This window comes from Oncorhynchus gorbuscha, linkage group LG06 (genome assembly GCF_021184085.1).
Source record: "Oncorhynchus gorbuscha isolate QuinsamMale2020 ecotype Even-year linkage group LG06, OgorEven_v1.0, whole genome shotgun sequence".
NCBI lineage: Eukaryota > Metazoa > Chordata > Actinopteri > Salmoniformes > Salmonidae > Oncorhynchus > Oncorhynchus gorbuscha.
Genome location: NC_060178.1, coordinates 26,308,805 through 26,329,661, shown reverse-complemented (window position 1 = coordinate 26,329,661; position 20,857 = coordinate 26,308,805). Strand labels below are relative to the sequence as shown.

The 20,857-nt window shown below is 43.6% G+C and overlaps 1 protein-coding gene across 1 annotated transcript in view; it reads left to right on the top strand.

Annotated features, from left to right (window-relative positions):
* The window catches only part of LOC124037766 (cytosolic carboxypeptidase 6-like), a 489,347-nt gene that overhangs the window by 329,227 nt on the left and 139,263 nt on the right, over nucleotides 1-20,857 (top strand). The window contains exon 6 of the mRNA XM_046352789.1: nucleotides 13,294-13,333. Within this exon, the coding sequence (XP_046208745.1) occupies nucleotides 13,294-13,333 (40 nt within the window). The remainder of the gene's footprint in view (nucleotides 1-13,293; nucleotides 13,334-20,857) is intronic.

Sequence of the window (20,857 nt, the reverse complement as noted above, 5' to 3'; positions counted from 1 at the left end):
TGAGCGCACCTGGAGGAGGGTGAGGTCTGCACTTTGCCGTTACAGGGCACAGACGGTGAGAGCCGCCAATAAACGCAGGATTAAGAGTCCAAGGTATTGTTGCGGCCAGAGAGTGTGGCTTTCCACTCGCAACCTTCCTCTTACGACAGCTTCTCGTAAGTTGACTCCGCGGTTCATTGGTCCGTTCCGTGTCTCCCAGGTCGTCAATCCTGTCGCTGTGCGACTGCTTCTTCCGCGACATCTTCGTCGCGTCCATCCTGTCTTCCATGTCTCCTGTGTTAAGCCCTTTCTTCGCACCCCCGTTCGTCTTCCCTCCCCCCTCCCGTCCTTGTCGAGAGCGCACCTATTTACAAGGTACATAAGATCATGGACATGCGTTCTCGGGGACGGGGTCACCAATACTTAGTGGATTGGGAGGGTTACGGTCCTGAGGAGAGGAGTTGGGTTCCGTCTCGGGACGTGCTGGACCGTTCACTCATCGATGATTTCCTCCGTTGCCGCCAGGATTCCTCCTCGAGTGCGCCAGGAGGCGCTCGGTGAGTGGGGGGGGGTCTGTCATGTTTGTAATTTATTATCATGTCTTGTCCCTGTGCTCCCCATTCTGTTCGTTTCCCTCTGCTGGTCTTATTGGGTTCTTTCCCTCTTTCTATCCCTCTCTCTCCCCCTCCCCCTCTCACTCTCTCGCTCTCTCTTCTCTCTATCGTTCCGTTCCTGCTCCCAGCTGTTCCTATTCCCCTAATCATCATTTAGTCTTCCCACACCTGTTCCCGATCCTTTCCCCTGATTAGAGTCCCTATTTATTCCTTTGTGTTCCGTTCCTGTCCCGTCGGTTCCTTGTTTAGTATTCACCATGCTGTGATTGCGTTTCGCCCTGTCCTGTCGTGTTTTTGCTGTGATTGTGTATCGCCCTGTCCTGTCGTGTTTTTTTTGCCTTCATCAGATGCTGCGTGTGAGCAGGTGTCTCTGTCAACTACGGCCTGCGCCTACCCGAAGCGACCTGCAGTCTGTGGCCGCTTCTCCAGTTATTTCCCCTCTACAGACTAGAGGATTTCTGTTATTCCCTGTTTGGACTTAAATAAACTCTGTTTCTGTTAAGTCGCTTTTGGGTCCTCTTTCACCTGCGTGACAAGGTTGGCTGACAATGTCACAAAAAAAAAAGATTCTGAACACTCAGATAGCTAGCAGCAATGCCAAGAAGATGCCTTGTGGGGAATTGTAGGTGGCTCGTTTCAGCTCGTTGTATCTTGTTATTGATACCATGTCTTGTTTTCAGGTGATTTGACTGATTGCATGTCAATGCTAATATGGGAAAAAATTCAATAGCTAACTAATCAATATGTCTCGCCCTGACCTTAGATATCTCTGATTTGTATATATTTTGGTTAGGTCAGGGTGTGACTAGGGTGGGTACTCTAGTTTTTTATATGTCTAAGGGTTTTTGTAGGTCTAGGGGTTTTTGTATATCTATGTTAGCCTGATATGGTTCCCAATCAGAGACAGCTGTTTATCGTCGTCTCTGATTGGGGATCATATTTAGGTAGCCCATTTTCCCACTTTCTGGTGGGATCTTGACTATGTGTAGTTGCTTGTCAGCACTATATTGTATAGCTTCACGTTCCGGTTGTTATTTTGTTAGTTTGTTCGGTGTACATTATTTGAATAAAGAGAATGTACGCATAACACTCTGCGCCTTGGTCTCCTTCATACGACGATCGTGACACAATAACTGTAATGATGTGCTCATTGTGCAAATGTATTTACAGTGGGGAGAACAAGTATTTGATACACTGCCGATTTTGCAGGTTTTCCTACTTACAAAGCATGTAGAGGTCTGTAATTTTTATCATAGGTACACTTCAACTGTAAGGGACAGAATCTAAAACAAAAATCCAGAAAATCACATTGTATGATTTATAAGTAATTTATTTGCATTTTATTGCATGACATAAGTATTTGATCACCTACCAACCAGTAAGAATTCCGGCTCTCACAGACCTGTTAGTTTTTCTTTAAGAAGCTCTCCTGTTCTCCACTCAATACCTGTATTAACTGCACCTGTTTGAACTCATTACCTGTATAAAAGACACCTGTCCACACACTCAAATCAAACAGACTCCAACCTCTCCACAATGGCCAAGACCAGAGTACTGTGTAAGGACATCAGGGATAAAATTGTAGACCTGCACAAGGCTGGGATGGGCTACAGGACAATAGGCAAGCAGCTTGGTGAGAAGGCAACAACTGTCGGCACAATTATTAGAAAATGGAAGAAGTTCAAGATGACGGTCAATCATCCTCGATCTGGGGCTCCATGCAAGATCTCACCTTGTGGGGCATCAATGATCATGAGGAAGGTGAGGGATCAGCCCAGAACTACACGGCAGGACCTGGTCAATGACCTGAAGAGAGCTGGGACCACAGTCTCGAAGAAAACCATTAGTAACACACTGCGCCGTCATGGATTAAAATCCTGCAGTGCACGCAAGGTCCCCCTGCTCAAGCCAGCGCATGTCCAGGCCCGTCTGAAGTTTGCCAATAATCATCTGGATGATCCAGAGGAGGAATGGGAGAAGGTCATGTGGTCTGATGAGAAAAAATAGAGCTTTTTGGTCTAAACTCCACTCGCCGTGTTTGGAGGAAGAAGAAGGATGTGTACAACCCCAAGAACACCCATCCCAACCGTGAAGCATGGAGGTGGAAACATCATTCTTTGGGAATGCTTTACTGCAAAGGGGACAGGACGACTGCACCGTATTGAGGGTAGGATGGATGTGGCCATGTATCGCGAGATCTTGGCCAACGACCTCCTTCTCTCAGTAAGAGCATTGAAGATGGGTCGTGGCTGGGTCTTCCAGCATGACAACGACCCGAAACACACAGCCAGGGCAACTAAGGAGTGGCTCTGTAAGAAGCATCTCAAGGTCCTGGAGTGGCCTAGCCAGTCTCCAGACCTGAACTCAATAGAAAATCTTTGGAGGGAGCTGAAAGTCCAAATTGCACAGCGACAGCCCCAAAACCTGAAGGATCTGGAGAAGATCTGTATGGAGGAGTGGGCCAAAATCCCTGCTGCAGTGTGTACAAACCTGGTCAAGAATTACAGGAAATGTATGATCTCTGTAATTGCAAACAAAGGTTTCTGTACCATATATTAAGTTGAGAACTTGTTCTCAACTAGCCTACCTGGTTAAATAAAGGTGAAATAAAAAATAAATAAATAAAAAAGTTCTGCTTTTCTTATGTCATGCAATAAAATGCAAATTAATTACTTAAAAATGATACAATGTGATTTACTGGATTTTTGTTTTAGATTCCGTCTCTCACAGTTGAAGTGTACGTATGGTAAAAAATAAATACATGCTTTGTAAGTGGGAAAACCTGCAAAATCGGCAGTGTATCAAATACTTCTTCTCCCCACTGTATGTTCTCAATAGACTAAATCCAGTTTACATGTTGTAAACAGCCTAAGTCAACCCAGTCTATTTTGCCCCATAGTTGCGCACACATCAGTTGTGTTGCTAAACAACCAACCCATCTATAGTAATACAGAGCCAATAAAGCAAAATCCAGTATGTTTTCTGTGTGAGCTTTTGTGCATGTAAATTACTTATTACCAATGATACATAAATCATTGGAGAGCATCTTGCAGAATATCCAGTGTGTTAAATAATATATTTTCAGTCATGTAATATTATAGGCACTCACAAATACATAATTGACCTGTGAAGCAAAACCCAGGAGATGATTAGCTCATTATTATCTCACTCCTGTTTCTCCCTCTGGATGATGAGTAAGAGACAGGCTTCCTTAACTTGATATTGTGGTGTGGTAATGATGTGGCAAGCTGGCTAGAGACTGGTGCGTGGGGGGAGAGATTGGGGGAGGCAGGGTGATGACTCACAGTAGGGGGGAAGTTCTCCTAGAGAGAGAGAGAGAGAGAGAGAGAGAGAGAGAGAGACAGGGGAGAGATAGAGAGAGAGAGTTGACTCGCCCTCCTCCCCCTCTGTCTCCCTCCACCTCTCCCAGTCCTGACCCTGGTAAGCGGGTGTCAGACGGAATGGTCCTGGAGGACATCAGCAAGGACAATGAATACCTGAGCAGGGACGGAAGCATACGGTTTAAATAGCTCCCTGCTGATTTCCCTCATCTGGACAGGGACAGCGTCCACCAGGGTCAATAAGAACTGACATCTGTTCCATAATCAGATGATGATATTGCTGCATGCATTTACTCCCCCTGTGGATGTACCTGCAAGATTTGCCTCCATAATATTATTTCCTTGCTAATATAACCTTACCATTTCGTGCTATTTTAGTTTAATTGATAACTTGGAAGGGATGGGATGTGAATATTATAATATTGACCTTACATGCATCTGAAATGAGCTACAAAATGGTGGATGGATCTCTCACATGATAATCATCAGCAAATATGAAAAGTACATTTGGGGGAAATATTGTAAATGGGTTTTGGTAGATTGTGCATGAATATTTAATGTAGTCATAAAAGTTAGGTTTAGTAAATTAATGGTTTTGCTAACGGCTGCGGTCTCTCCCTAGATTATTGCTGTGGAGGGAGTGTCTCCCCTCCTCGCCTGTCTGCAGGCCTGCTTTGTTAATTACAGCCGTGCTGTTCCTCACCTGCACTACATTACACCTACATTGGACAGGGGGAGAATCAGACAGATCAAATTAATGACTTTTGGAAGGTGGAAGGAAAGTTTCAGGTGTCCGTTTTTATTTGCTGATGCTTGTGGTGAATCCTGATCAACAAAACAGGGTGAAATAAGCCAATCACTCAATCAAGCCAGTCTATAATTGTTTAACCAGTAGATGGAATAGAGTGTGTAGTATAGAGCCACAGGTTACTTCAACTTGCAACATCATTCTGTAACCTGTGGCTCTATACCACAAACTCTATTCCATCTACTGGTTAAACAATTATAGACTGGCTTGATTGAGTGATTGGCTTATTTCACTGTGTTTTGTTGATCAGGATTCACCATAAGCATCAGCAAATAAAAACAGACAACTGAAACTTTCCTTCCAACAGTCATTCATTTGATCATGACAATCCTCATTTACCGACGTCAACCTGTCCTGAGCATGTCCTCTTAGTCCTTTAAACATGATCTTGTGTTTGTTTGCTGTAGTGTGACACTGGTACTTTTAGAATGAACACTGGGGGTTTAGGTGTTACCATGACAGCTGGATAGGTGCATTTGGCAACCTACGGTCGGTTCCCAGCCTCAAAACCCTTTAACCTGTTCCACCCACTAAGTTTAGACTCAGGCTGGGCCACAGGGAATTATCAGCACTGTCAACCTGACGTACATATAAAAGACATCACGCTGCTTGTTTAGCGAGTACCACTTCCTCCCGATTCAGCCCATCCCTGGCGCGAACTCAGGACCTCTGCCTTGCTAGCACACGTGATCGCCCTCCTGAAGCATCTTACCAGTCGGCGCCATGCAAAAAGCTAGATATTCGCTGGCACAGGTGGGGACATTTCAGACTAAGGAGTAAGTTTCACACATCCCCATTATGCTACACACACACAAGCACACACACACACACACACACACACACACACACACACACACACACACACACACACACACACACACACACACACACACACACACACACACACACACACACACACACACACACACACACACACACACACACACACTGACACAGTATCATTCTATATCAGGCCCTGGTTAAGCCCTGTGACAGCCTGGGGGCACTGGACACCCACTCTACATGGTGGCTGGGCTGGCCAAGTATGTATTGGGTGGTGTGATTCCACAGCTCTTGGCTGAGTTTGATAAAGATTAATACAATCCTATTTTCTGCCCAGGATTGCCTTTCCTAATGTGATTCCTCTCTCTCTCTCTCTCTCTCTCTCTCTCTCTCTCTCTCTCTCTCTCTCTCTCTCTCTCTCTCTCTCTCTCTCTCTCTCTCTCTCTCTCTTCCTGGGAAACACTAAGCACCTTATCCATGTAAGGAGTGACAATGAGAGAGTGAGGCAAGCAGTGTTAGTGTGCTGTAATACTCTAATTCACTGTAGATTAATTATCTCAGGATAAACAGCGTCAGGGTACAGGATTGGGCCAGGCTGAAACACAGTATGGCAAATCCTCCTCCACTCCTCTCCAGGCTGGCCAGTGGCACACAGTAGCCCTGTACCATGGACTGGCTGGTTAGAGAGACGTACATTACCAATCAAAAGTTTGGACACACCTACTCATTCAAGGGTTTTTCTTTATTTTTCCTATTTTCTACATTCTAGAATATCAAATCAAATGTATTTATATAGCCCTTCTTACATCAGCTGATATCTCAAGGTGCTGTACAGAAACCCGGCCTAAATCCCCAAACAGCAAGCAATGCAGAAGCACGTTGGCTAGGAAAAACTCCCTAGAAAAGCCAAAACCTAGGAAGAAACCTAGAGAGGAACCAGGCTATGACGGGTGGCCAGTCCTCAGTTCAAATGTTCAGAAATGACCAGCATGGTCAAATAATAATAATCACAGTAGTTGTCGAGGGTGCAACAGGTCAGCACCTCAGGAGTAAATGTCAGTTGGCTTTTCATAGCCGATCATTGAGAGTATCTCTACCGCTCCTGCTGTCTCTAGAGAGTTGAAAGCAGCAAATCTGAGACAGGTAGCACGTCTGGTGAACAGGTCAGGGTTCCATAGCCGCAGGCAGAACAGTTGAAACTGGAGCAGCAGCACAGCCAGGTGGACTGGGGACACCAAGGAGTCATCATGCTAGGTAGTCCTGAGGCATGGTCTTAGGGCTCAGGTTCTCCGAGAGAGAGAAAGGAAGAAGGAGAGAAAGAGAGAGAGAGAATTAGAGATAGAATTCTTAGATTCACACAGGACACCGGATAAGACAGGAGAAATACTCCAGATATAACAGACTGACCCTTGCCCCCGACACATAAACTACTGCTGGAGGCTGAGACAGGGCGGGTCAGGAGACACTGTGGCCCCATCCGATGAGACCCCCAGACAGGGCCAAACAGGCAAGATACAACCCCACCCTCTTTGTCAAAGCACAGCCCCCACACCATTAGAGGGATATCTTCAACCACCAACTTACCATCCTGAGACAAGGCCGAGTATAGCCCACAAAGATCTCCGCCACGGCACAACCCAAGGGGGGGCGCCAACCCAGACAGGAAGACCACGTCAGTGACTCAACCCACTCAAGTCACGCACCCCTCCTAGGCACGGCATGGAAGAGCACCAGTAGGACAGTAACTCAGCCCCTGTAATAGGGTTAGGGGCAGAGAATCCCAGCGGAGAGAGGTGAACCTGCCAGGCAGAGACAGTAAGGGCGGTTCGTTGCTCCAGTGCCTTTCTGTTCACCTTCACACTCCTGGGCCAGACTACATTCTGTTGTTGTCTGTGTCACACTGCTTTGCTTTATCTTGGCCAGGTCGCAATTGTAAATTAGGACTTTTTTTCAACTAACCTACCTGGTTAAATAAAGGTGAAATATATATATATATATATATATATATATATATATATATATATATATATATATATATATATATGTATTCTAATCATAGGACCTACTGAAGAGATGAGTCTTCAATAAAGACTTAAAGGTTGAGACCAAGTCTGCGTCTCTCACATGGGTAGGCAGACCATTCCATAAAAATGTAGCTCTATAGGAGAAAGCCCTGCCCCCAGCTGTTTGCTTTGAAATTCTAGGGACAATTAGGAGGCCTGCGTCTTGTGACTGTAGCGTACCTGTAGGTATGTACGGCAGTACCAAATCAGAGAGATAGGTAGGAGCAAGCCCATGCAATGCTTTGTAGGTTAGCAGTAAAACCTTGAAATCAGCCCTTGCCTTAACAGGAAGCCAGTGTAGGGAGGCTAGCACTGGAGTAATATGATCAGATTTTTTGGTCCTAGTCAGGATTCTAGCAGCTGTATTTAGCACTAACTGAAGTATATGTAGTGCTTTATCCGGGTAGCCGGAAAGTAGAGCATTGCAGTAGTCTAACCTAGAAGTGACAAAAGCATGGATTCATTTTTCTGCATCGTTTTTGGACAGAAACTTTCTGATTTTTGCAATGTTACGGAGATGGAAAAAAGCTGTCCTTGAAACAGTATTGATATGTTCGTCAAAAGAGAGATCAGGGTCCAGAGTAACACGAGGTCGTTCACAGTTTTATTTGAGACGACTGTACAATCAAGATTAATTGTCAGATTCAACAGAAGATCTCTCTGTTTCTTGGGACCTAGAACAAGCATCTCTGTTTTGTCCGAGTTTAAAAGTAGAACGTTTGCAGCCATCCACTTCCTTATGTCTGAAACACAGTCTTCTAGCGAGGGCAATTTTGGGGCTTCACCATGTTTCATTGAAATGTACAGCTGTGTGTCATCCACATAGCAGTGAAAGTTAACATTATATTTTCGAATGACATCCCCAAGAGGTCAAATATATAGTGAAAACAATAGTGGTCTTAAACGGAACCTTGATGAACATCAAAATTTACAGTTGATTTGTCAGAGGACAAACCATCCACAGAGATAAACTGACATCTTTCCGACAGATAAGATTTAAACCAGGCCAGAACTTGTCTGTGTAGACCAATTTGGGTTTACAATCTCTCCAAAAGAATGTGGTGATCGATGGTATCAAAAGCAGCACTAAGGTCTAGGAGCATGAGGACAGATGCAGAGCCTCGGTCTGATACCATTAAAAGGTAATTTACCACCTTCACAAGTGCCGTCTCAGTGCTATGATGGGGTCTAAAACCAGACTGAAGCATTTTGTATACATTGTTTGTCTTCAGGAAGGCAATGAGTTGTTGCCCAACAGCTTTTTCTAAAATGTTTGAGAGGAATGGGAGATTTGATATAGGCCAATAGTTTTTTATATTTTCTGGCTCAAGCTTTGGCTTTTCCAAGAGAGGCTTTATTACTGCCACTTTTAGTGAGTTCGGTACATATCCGGTGGATAGAGGGATGTTTATTATGTTCAACATAGGAGGGCCAAGCACAGGAAGCAGCTCTTTTAGTAGTTTAGTTGGAATAGGGTCCAGTATGCAGCTTGAAGGTTTAGAGGCCATGATTATTTTCATCATTGTGTCAAGAGATATAGTACTAAAACACTTGAGTGTCTCCCCTGATCCTAGGTCCTGACAGAATTCTGTAGACTCAGGACAGCCTGGCTTTGGAGGAATACGCAGATTTAAAGAGAAGTCCGTAATTTGCTTTCTAATAATAATGATCTTTTCCTCAAAGAAGTTCATGAATTTATTACTGCTGAAGTGAAAGCCATCCTCACTTGGGGAATGCTGCTTTTTAGTTAGCTTTGTGACAGTATCAAAAATACATTTTGGATTGTTCTTGTTTTCCTCAATTAAGTTGGAAAAATAGGATGATCAAGCAGCAGCGAGGGCTCTTCGATGCACGGCACTGTCTTTCCAAGCTAGTCTGAAGACTTCCAGTTTGGTGTAATAGTGAAGACATCAAAACTATGATTAATCACATATGGAATCATGTAAGTTGTTATGCAAATCAAAAAATATTTTATATTTCAGATTCTTCAAAGTAGCCAAAATTTGTCTTGATAACAGCTTTGCACACTCTTGGCATTTTCTCAAACAGCTTCATGAGGTAGTCACCTGGAGTGCATTTAAATGAACAGGTGTGCCTTGTTAAAAGTTAATTTGTGGAATTTCTTTCCTTCTTATTTCATTTGAGCCAATCATTTGTGTTGTGACAAGGTACGGGTGGTATACAGAAAATAGCCCTATTTGGTAAAATACCCAAGTCCATATTATGGCAAGAACAGCTAAAAAAAATGACAGTCCATCATTACTTTATGACATGGTCAGTCAATGCGTAGAATTTCAAGAACTTTGTAGTGCAGTCGCAAAAACCATCAAGCGCTATGATGAAACTGGCTCTCATGAGGACCGCCACAGGAAAAGGAAAAACCAGAGTTACCTCTGCTGCAGAGGATAAGTTCATTAGAGTTACCAGCCTCAGAAATTGCAGCCCAAATAAATGCTTCACAAAGTTCAAGTAACAGACACATCTCAACATCAACTGTTCAGAGGAGACTGCGTGAATCAGGCCTTCATGGTCGATTTGCTGCAAAGAAACCAATATTAAAGACCACAATAATAATAAGAGACTTGCTTGGGCCAAGAAACAGGAGCAGTGGACATTAGACCTGTGGAAATCTGTCCTTTGAGATTTTTGGTTCCAACCGCCGTGTCTTTGTGAGACGCAGAGTAGGTGAGTGGACGATCTCCGCATGTGTGGTTCTCACCGTGAAGAATGGAGGAGGAGGTGTGATGGTGTGGGGTGCTTTGCTGGTGAAACTGTCAGTGATTTCTTTATAATTCAAGGCACACTTAACCAGCATGGCTACCATAACATTCTGCAGTAACATGCCATCCCTGTCAGGACCCGGTTACAAACCCGGGTCTCCGGAGTGAGAAACAGTCACTTAACCAACTGAGCCACGAATAGTCGGCAGAACCCAGAAGATGAGGCAGACACAGCAGTACTTGAGACGGTGTATTTAATGAAGTAAAAAAATGAAGTTCTTCAGGAAAACATGTAACTCCACAAGAACAAAGGTAATCCTCCAAGACAAAAAAGGTAAATCCACAAGGTGGAAGGTATAGCACAAAAAGCCAAAAAGCCTCAAAAGATACTCAAAAACAAACAAACAAGAACAAAAAACAGAATTCCACAAGAGCGTCCACCGGGATCAACAAGAGTTCACAGAGTACTAGGGCTGGGTGCTAACATACAAACACAGAGCAAAGAACAGAGGAAAACAAAGGGTTTAAATACAATCAGGGGAAACGAGGCACAGGTGCAAATAATAATGGGGGATCAAGGGAAAACAAAAGGTCAAAATGCACAATGGGGGCATCTAGTGACCAAAAACCGGAACAACCCTGGCCAAATCCTGACAATCCCCTCTGGCTTTCGCTTAGTGGGACTATCATTTGTTTTTCAATAGGACAATGACCCAAAACACACCTGCAGGCTGTGTAAGGGCTATTTAACCAAGAAGAAGAGTGATGGTGCTTCCTCAGATGACCTGGCCTCTACAATCACCCAACCTCAACCTAATTGAGATGGTTTGGAATGAGTTGGACCGCAGAGTGAAGGAAAAGCAGGCAACAAGTGCTCAGCATATGTTGGAACTCCTTCAAGACTGTTGGAAAAGCATTCCAGGTGAAGCTGGTTGAGAGAATGCCTAGCGTGTGCAAAGCTCACCAAGACAAAAGGTGGCTACGATGAAGAATCTCAAATATAACATATATTTTGATTTGTTTAACACTTTTTTGGTCACTACATGATTCCATATGTGTTATTTCATAGTTGTGATGTCTTCACTATTATTCTACAGTGTAGAAAATAGTTTTAAACATTAAGAATCCTTGAATTAGTAGGTGTGTCCAAACTTTTGACTGGTACTGTATATGTCAGATCAGTGTTATTTTATTTAGAGAAATCATGAATTGGCGTTCACACCTGTATGCATATGATTTCTAATCCCTTTATTTCACAAAACGGAGTATTCAGGCAACACCAGAATTAATTGTCATGTTCAATTTTGATGGAATGGTGTTAATTATTTTGGATAAGGGAAATGTCTTCATGTACACAATGCTCTCTGAATGCTGTAGAGGTCTGTTTGAATGTGCTGTGTCGAATGTTTTGAAGGGAACTTTGATTTTAATAACTTGGACATACTCCACTGATTTTAATCACCCAGCCAGCCTTTCCCAAAGAGAGTGTATCTTGGCAATGGAGAAGCATTGTTTTCATTCTCTTTCTATGGTTTTTCGCTCTTCACACTTTCACTTGCAGAATAACAGAGTACCACTAGAGGGCGGTACAAATGTCTAAATAAGAATTCTGGTTGAATACCAGTGCCTGTTGGTCAAAACAAAATCAGAGAGGTAATTTATAAATTGAGTGGATGGTAGAATAATTTCAAAAGACCTTTAAGAAAGAAATCAATCAATGGCCAAAAACATAAACTTTGAATTTGATGTAATAATTTCAATAGTGCGTTATGCGACTGTGATATGTGGTTGTCTTACCTAACTTAGTTGAATGCACTGGCTAAGAGTCTCTGCTAAATGACCTACATGTACATGTAAATGATATTGATTAGTGTGGGGTTTCCATATCAACTAATGGTGAGTCAACAGCCTATACAGGTGGTTTATTGGGGCTAGTTGCTCTCATGCTGTCACAGTGACCTCTGCTGCCTAGTCTACCACTCTGTGCTTCCTGCTCTCTCTACTCCACAACACTCACTCATCTGCAATGTTTTAAGAGCAGTTAGAGTATCTGAGAGGATTTCTACATTAAGATTCTTGAATCCTAATGGATTGGGCTTCAACCTCCTGATTGCACTCACATCGATTATAGTCTGTGACCCAGCAGGTGAACCTGCAATATCATCAGCCTTCCATTGGGAAACGCCCAAAAAATATGCAGCATCGGTGGAATACACATTCACGAATACACACACACACACACACACATGTACGCACATGAGCTGGTACCTTAGGGACACACAGTGTAAGAGAGGGAGAAGGTGTTGATTAATGCAGTACTCAGGAGCCTGCAGCCTTGGCAGAGGGTTTAAGAGAGTGGGGAGTTATCTACTCTTTCGGGCCCCCTCTCCAAACTAGAGACATGAAGTGTAAAATTGGGCACTTTCTCAAACACACTCCGTCACACAGTCTTTCTCAAACACACTCCGTCACACAGTCTTTAGCATGAGTGGAGAAGGAAGACACATTCCTGCTGGCTGTAATAGAGACAACACAGAGAACAAATGTTGTTGCCTTGTGCAAGATGAATAAACTGATACCGATATTTTTAAGGCTGAGATATACTGTGCCATCTTGTGCTTTTCCAGTCTTAAATAGTGGTTTCATACCTCACTTACATAATGTACATATTATGCATAGTCTGGGGCAGCAGGCACCCTAGCGGTTAAGCGTGTTGGGCCAGTAACTGAAAGGTTGCTGGTTCGAATCCCCAAGCCGACTTGGAGGGGAATCTGACGATGTGCCCTTGAGCAACGCATTTAACCCTAATTCCTCCTGTAAGTCGCTCTGGATATGAGCGTCTGCTAAATGACTCAAATGTAGATGTAGTCTGATCTGATAGTAATATGACATGTTATTTCTTTTGGAGAGATTTTGAGTTGACATTTTCGCTCTAAGCCCTTTTGAATATCTCTGACCATGCTTCTATTTTTATTTCCCTTACAGCAACAGCGACGTCTAGATCTCCTAACCATCACCAGCCCTGGTGAGTGCCCACTGTCTACTAACTAACTGTTCTGATGCTGATGGGATGTGAGTGAGTGAGTGTAGACACTGGACAAAAACAACCTCTGTTCTCAGAGATGATAGTCACTAATAGCAAACAGTACACATGTAGGGATAAAAGTGCACTGGATAACTCAGCAGTAACGGATCAGTTACCAGACAACCTGGTGTCATAATTATACCACACTGATACCGCACACTCACAGTCACTTTAAACTTTGAAAATGTCTGCACAATGATATAGCAATGTGAATGAAGACATCAAAATATCTATTATGTTTATTTTTGTTTAATTTGATTTGATGAGCGTAGGTCCTGTCCATTATTTTCATATTATATGGTATTATGAAACAGCATGTGTGTGATGCTCAGCGGAGCTGCAATGTGTTTTGTGATCTGGAGCTCCCCAGTTGGACTGGTGCTGCTGTAAAGAGTCTTTGCTCGGGAAGGGGAACTCAATGTCTTGGAAAAGCAGCTGGGTGATGGAGCAAATTGCAGAGATGGCAAGAGGAAACAGATGGGTACGCCAGAATGGATACAGTGCCCATATGTCTAAAGGATCTGGATGGTCTAATATGCTTTGATTAAAATAATGTTTATGTGAGACACGTGGAGCCTGCTAATTTCCCAGATTCATTTTGCATTTGTTTCCCGAGCCCAGACAAGAATATCTCTGACCTTGACATCTCTGGTAAGGGCAAATAGACACTCAGAAAGACATTTAGCATTGTACCTCAAATCAGGTTCTTTGTCTCTTTTGTAAGTGACAACCATTCCGCTCAAAGCACTGGCCAGTTTGGTTATTTTCCTGGTTTTGCATTTTATTCCGTTTGTATTATCTGACTATACTGTACTGTATTCCTGTCAGACATATTGCATGGTGCACTGTGCCACAATTTACAGTCGGTGAACAATAAGGAATCAAATGAAATAAAGCATTGTTCACTTCCCCCCACTTGTGGCACTTCACTGGGCGCTGGCAATCTGTGAGAAGGTTATTATGCCCGTTGAATGCAAAACAGCCTGTGCTTTTAGATGAACGAGGCTGGTAGAGAGGCAACAACAGGAAGACACTCTCTCCCCTTCTGCCTAAAGATTAAAAGAGACTATTTTCCTGTCACCTCTCTCTTCTTTGTCCTCTCTCCTCCCCCCCTATATTTTCTCTCCCTCCCTTTCTGTCCTCTCTCCTCCCCCTATATTTTCTCTCCCTCCCTTTCTGTCCTCTCTCCTCCCCCTATATTTTCTCTCCCTCCCTTTCTGTCCTCTCTCCTCCCCCCCTATATTTTCTCTCCCTCCCTTTCTGTCCTCTCTCCTCCCCCCCTATATTTTCTCTCCCTCCCTTTCTGTCCTCTCTCCAACCCATCTCTCCTCTTTCTTTTACGTGCAGTCGGGATGTGGGGCTGCAGACGGTGCAGGGGGTGTGAGGACACTAATAATACTAAGTGGGTGCTACAGCCGTGGCTGTGGGGGTCTGAGAGAGGTGCAGAGGAGAGGCCCCCATGCAGCTCACTGAGAGATGGTGTATGTAGGAGGGCTCCAGGATGCTTCGTAGATCAGAATCAACCATCCCAGCCCCTGTTTCCATCCAGGGGCCCTCATTAGCCCCTCTATCTGAAGTGCATTTCACCCACAACCTCGGTATTCCCTATTTAATTGGACACTTGAGCAGAGCATTGCGCATCTGGCTCTATTGAAGTCTGACATTTAAGACTGCTGACCTTTCCAGGCCCTCCACAACTAAATAATGATTAGCCCTGGCCATTGTTCCACCACAATCGTACACACACACACACAGTGGTGTGCACAGGAAAATAGGAAAGGTGCTGAACTAAACACCTGCAGTATCTAGCAGTTCTCTGACCAAAATACACACTGTACGTCCAGACACCTTTAAACACACAAATGCTAGGGGGGAGAGGCTTCGGGTGTTCACAATAGAAAGATTGGGTGCAGACATTCTATTGTCAATCTATTGATCTGAATGCCCTTTCCATTTCTGTGGACATCTTACAATAGTGTGTCGATCTAAATTAACTTTGCTTGATGGTGTTTAGTCCCTTTTTCCCTCATATGCTCTGTGCATTACAGGGTGTTAAAAAAGGTCAATTACATTCATGAGCTTTGGATAGATGTGCGAGGCATCGGAGCAGCAGACAGATAATAGGCAACCTTCAGATCTCTAATGGTGTGGTCATTTCTCTTCAGTCTCTGTCTTCACGGTCTCTAGGGCTGTGGGACTCCACTCGCTCTGGGCTCTGATAGTAAAGAGGGCCTCAGATACTATATAGCTCTCTCTCTCTCTCTCTCTCTCTCTCTCTCTCTCTCTCTCTCTCTCTCTCTCGCTCAATACCTTTCAGTTCCTCTTCATTTATCTCTATCTCACAATTACCACGCATGCCTCGATCAAAACAAAGGCCCCACAAACAAATTAGCCCGAGGTAAGGTGGGCTGTTTGTGGGGAGAGATATTGACAGGTTCCGTCACACGTCTTATGCATGATGTGACAGTCAATATGTTTTGCCCAATGTTGTATTGTCCTTCAGTTTTCATTTACATACAGTGCCTTGCGAAAGTTTTCGGCCCCCTTGAACTTTGCGACGTTTTGCCACATTTCAGGCTTCAAACATAAAGATATAAAACTGTATTTTTTTGTGAAGAATCAACAACAAGTGGGACACAATCATGAAGTGGAACGACATTTATTGGATATTTCAAACTTTTTTAACAAATCAAAAACTGAAAAATTGAGCGTGCAAAATGTTTCAGCCCCCTTAAGTAAATACTTTGTAGTGCCACCTTTTGCTGCGATTACAGCTGTAGGTCGCTTGGGGTATGTCTATCAGTTTTGCACATCGAGAGACTGAATTTTTTTCCCATTCCTCCTTGCAAAACAGCTCGAGCTCAGTGAGGTTGGATGGAGAGCATTTGTGAACAGCAGTTTTCAATTCTTTCCACAGATTCTCGATTGGATTCAGGTCTGGACTTTGACTTAACCATTCTAACACCTGGATATGTTTATTTTTGAACCATTCCATTGTAGATTTTGCTTTATGTTTTGGATCATTGTCTTGTTGGAAGACAAATCTCTGTCCCAGTCTCAGGTCTTTTGCAGACTCCATCAGGTTTTCTTCCAGAATGGTCCTGTATTTGGCTCCATCCATCTTCCCATCAATTTTAACCATCTTCCCTGTCCCTGCTGAAGAAAAGCAGGCCCAAACCATGATGCTGCCACCACCATGTTTGACAGTGGGGATGTTGTGTTCAGGGTGATGAGCTGTGTTGCTTTTACGCCAAACATAACGTTTTGCATTGTTGCCAAAAAGTTCAATTTTGTTTTCATCTGACCAGAGCACCTTCTTCCACATGTTTGGTGTGTCTCCCAGGTGGCTTGTGGCAAACTTTAAACAACACTTTTTATGGATATTTTTAAGAAATGGCTTTCTTCTTGCCACTCTTCCATAAAGGCCAGATTTATGCAATATACAACTGATTGTTGTCCTATGGACAGAGTCTCCCACCTCAGCTGTAGATCTCTGCAGTTCATCCAGAGTGATCATGGGCCTCTTGGCTGCATCTCTGATCAGTCTTCTCCTTGTATGAGCTGAAAGTTTAGAGGGACGGCCAGGTCTTGGTAGATTTGCAGTGGTCTGATACTCCTTCCATTTCAATATTATCGCTTGCACAGTGATCCTTGGGATGTTTAAAGCTTGGGAAGTATTTTTGTATCCAAATCCGGCTTTAAACTTCTTCACAACAGTATCTCGGACCTGCCTGGTGTGTTCCTTGTTCTTCATGATGCTCTCTGCGCTTTTAACGGACCTCTGAGACTATCACAGTGCAGGTGCATTTATACGGAGACTTGATTACACACAGGTGGATTGTATTTATCATCATTAGAGAGTTTTCTGCACTGAAAGTAAAGGGGCTGAATAATTTTGCACGGCCAATTTTTCAGTTTTTGATTTGTTAAAAAAGTTTGAAATATCCAATAAATGTCGTTCCACTTCATGATTGTGTCCCACTTGTTGTTGATTCGTCACAAAAAAATGCAGTTTTATATCTTTATGTTTGAAGCCTGAAATGTGGCAAAAGGTCGCAAAGTTCAAGGGGGCTGAATACTTTCGCAAGGCACTGTATATACCACAATATTTTTCAAAATGTGTATCTCCGTTTCTCAAACACATGCCACTCCAAGTTAGAGAACTGGAGTCTGGAGTAGACTAGATGTAGGCCTATACAGAAAGCCATTCATTCCTTGTGAAAAGCTGAAACTGAAAGAGCCCATTTGTCCATTTGTATTTCCACTGGCATGGCAGTATTTCATGCCAGAGGTCTAAGAGGCTGAGGTCTGAGAGGCTGCACATAATTTTTTTGCTTTCTGTCCCATGTGGCAGAGGGATGCTTTTCATGGTGCCATGCTGGGTAAGTCTGCTGGTGTGATAGACACTGGAGAGAGGCCCAGAGCCTGGCTACTGGCTGTGGTCCCCAGGCCAGGCCTCGACTTTGTGTGTGGATCGGACTGGGGCTCCGGCCAGCAGGGCAGCAGGACAGCTGCACAGGCCTGCACTCAATACCTGGGCTCTGAAGCTGGAGCTGGGCTCGAGCAGAGAGATGTGTCTTTAATGGAGCACAAGGACTTGGCGCCTTGCTGAGAGAGAGAGGGACATTATTTATAAAACACTATCAGGGCTTTGTATAATCAAGCAGCTGTGAAAACAACACTTCCTAATATTGCCCTATTTATATTCTTTCTCCGTGAATTTGCATATTTTATCTCCCTGCACTTCATTATAGGGGACTTATACAACACAAACAAAGAGAGGGATGAGCAGAGGAGGGAGGGGGGATCTCTCTTCTCTGGTCGCCTTATATTGACTATTTTCCAGTAGATTTTTTCGAAACCCTCTCAGAAGCGTGGCTAAAAAAGCAAGCTGATGAATTGAGAATGAGTGTGATAATTCAGCAGGCACATATGAGGGGGCTAGGGAGTGGGGTGGCACAATAGGGAAAAATATTTAGAAAATATGCATCCCTAAACCAGTATTTAAAGGCCCAGTACAGTCAAACACGTGATTTTCCTGTGTTTATATATATATTTGCACAATATGAGGTGGGAATAATACTGTGAAAATGTGAAAATGATGATAATGCCTTTTTAGTGTAAGAGCTGTTTGACAAGACTGCCTGAAATTTTAGCCTGTTTTGGTTGGATGGAGTTTTGTACTTCCATGGTGACATCACCATGTGGTAAATTAGTTAATAGACCAATAAGAAAGAGTTCAAAACTTCTCTGCCAATAACTGAACATTTTCAGTTTCCCCCTCTACACTCAGACCACTCCAAGACAATCCTAGCTAAATTCTTGCTTGAGAAATTACCCTTTGCTAAGAAGCTATTTTTGTTTCTTTTTGAAAATTTAATTGAAAATAATCACAGTAAGGTACTTAATTGTTACCCAGAAATGATTTGATATCCAGATACAAACGGCTGCATTGAACCTTTAAAACATGTATCTTGCCTACCCACATGCTTTTTGACTACTTATGCCTAGAGTCAATATCCCCTGCCTTGCAAATACAACAATTTCACGCACTCTTCACATAATCAGCCATGGGTTTCGTGTTTGGCATGTTGGAAAACGTAAACAACATTTTCACAGCCTCTTTCTCCAACAGGGAAGACAGCTGTGATTATTTCTTTGTCATCAGAGCCACCACTGTTGTTGAGCACGGCTGTGTAGCAAATCCTTATAGAAAAAAAAGATTGGATTTTTGTTCCTGGGTGCCTTTTGTATCTCCAGTAAGGAAGTGTATAATAGAGGTTGATGCCGTGGTGTCTGTGCTGTGTGGATTGAGTTGGTGGGGGTTGGTGTGTGTGTGTGTGTGGAGTTGTCTGTTTCTCAGAGCCAGCACAAAAACCATAGCACCCATTGAACAGCAGCAGTCTCTGCTCTGCAACCTGCTCAGGTACAGTGTTGATATGGTAACCTGTTGGCTAGGCAGCCTTGTTTGCATGTTTACTTCAGCAGCCTTTTTTCATTCTCTTACTTGCCGGTGGCGTCCTGTGTTGGCTCAATAAGGAGCAGCTAGCTGTCAGGATGTATCTGCCGCGCAGCACTTGGTTATCAGATCATGTCTCCATGTTCCCTTTCACCTCAGACATTTTCGTGTTCTAACAGCTCAAGATGAGCTGTGTTTTCACTGTGTCATATTAGCTTGCCTCCATTTTCTGGATGTGAAAGGAAATGTTTGATGCAACTCCACTGTGTCACAATCAAAAGGGAATCTTGCTCCGTTTGCTCATTTTGAAGGGGCCCTTCTATCTGTTGTGAAATGTACGCCGAGTCTACAAAACATTAGGAACACCTTAATATTGCGTTGCACCCCCTTTTGCCCTCAGAACAGCCTCAATTCGTCAGGGCACAGACTCTACAAGATGTCGAAAGTGTTCCACAGGGATGCTGGCCCATGTAGACTCCAATGCTCCCACAGCTGTGTCAAGTTGGCTGGTAGTCTTTTGGGTGGTGGACCATTCTTGATACATGCGGGAAACTGTTGAGCGTGGGAAAACCCAGCAGCGTTGCAGTTCTTGACACACTCAAACTGCCGCCTGGCACCATACCCTGTTTAACGGCACATAAATCTTTTGTCTTGCACATTCACCCTCTGAGTGTCTTACATACACAATTCATGTCTCAAGGCTTAAAAACATGCCTCCTCCCCTTCATCTACACTGATTGAAGTGGATTTAACAAGTGACATCAATAAGGGATCATAACTTTCACCTGGATTCATCTGGTCAGCCTATGTCAGGGAAAGATGAGGTGTTCCTAATGTTTGTACACTTAGTGCACCGTCTCTTTGCTTCTTTTGGGGGGGGGGGGGGGGGGTGTTTCACTGTGGACCTTTTGATTCTCAACTTTACCCTGTGAAACTAAGCAGGGTGCAAAACATAGTGTGGCACAAAATGGTGTTATTACTCTGATTGAAAATCGACCAAGCCGTTAAACAAATGTGTGTATCCATTGCAAATAACTTGTTTTAATTTTGAATCCCAAGAACTTAGACCCCCCCCCCCAACCCCCTGTGGGTGGCAAACACAAATTAATTGTATTGTATGAATACATATTTCTAGAAAAAGAAAACAGCAAGAATCAAAAACATGGCTTAGTTCTTTGGACTTAATTCAACAACTCAGCTGTGATATCTCATTAGCTTCAAATACATGTTGTGCTCCAATTATAGGCCTTCAAACTGATGCTGAGAAGGTGTTTGTGAGGGGAGATGACCCTGAGTGTCTATGACTTGTAGGTTTGGCTTCAGGATCCTGCTGGACGGCTAAAGGCACAGTTCCTCCTCATGTGCCGATTGTCCCTCAGCGGGCTAACTGCTGTTTGGGCATGGGTTTATCTACTATTATCTGTCAAACATCGCACACCTGCTAGCGACGCTGGCCTCTGGTGCAATCCCATAGGCAACGTGCTGTCAACACCAACACCTACAAT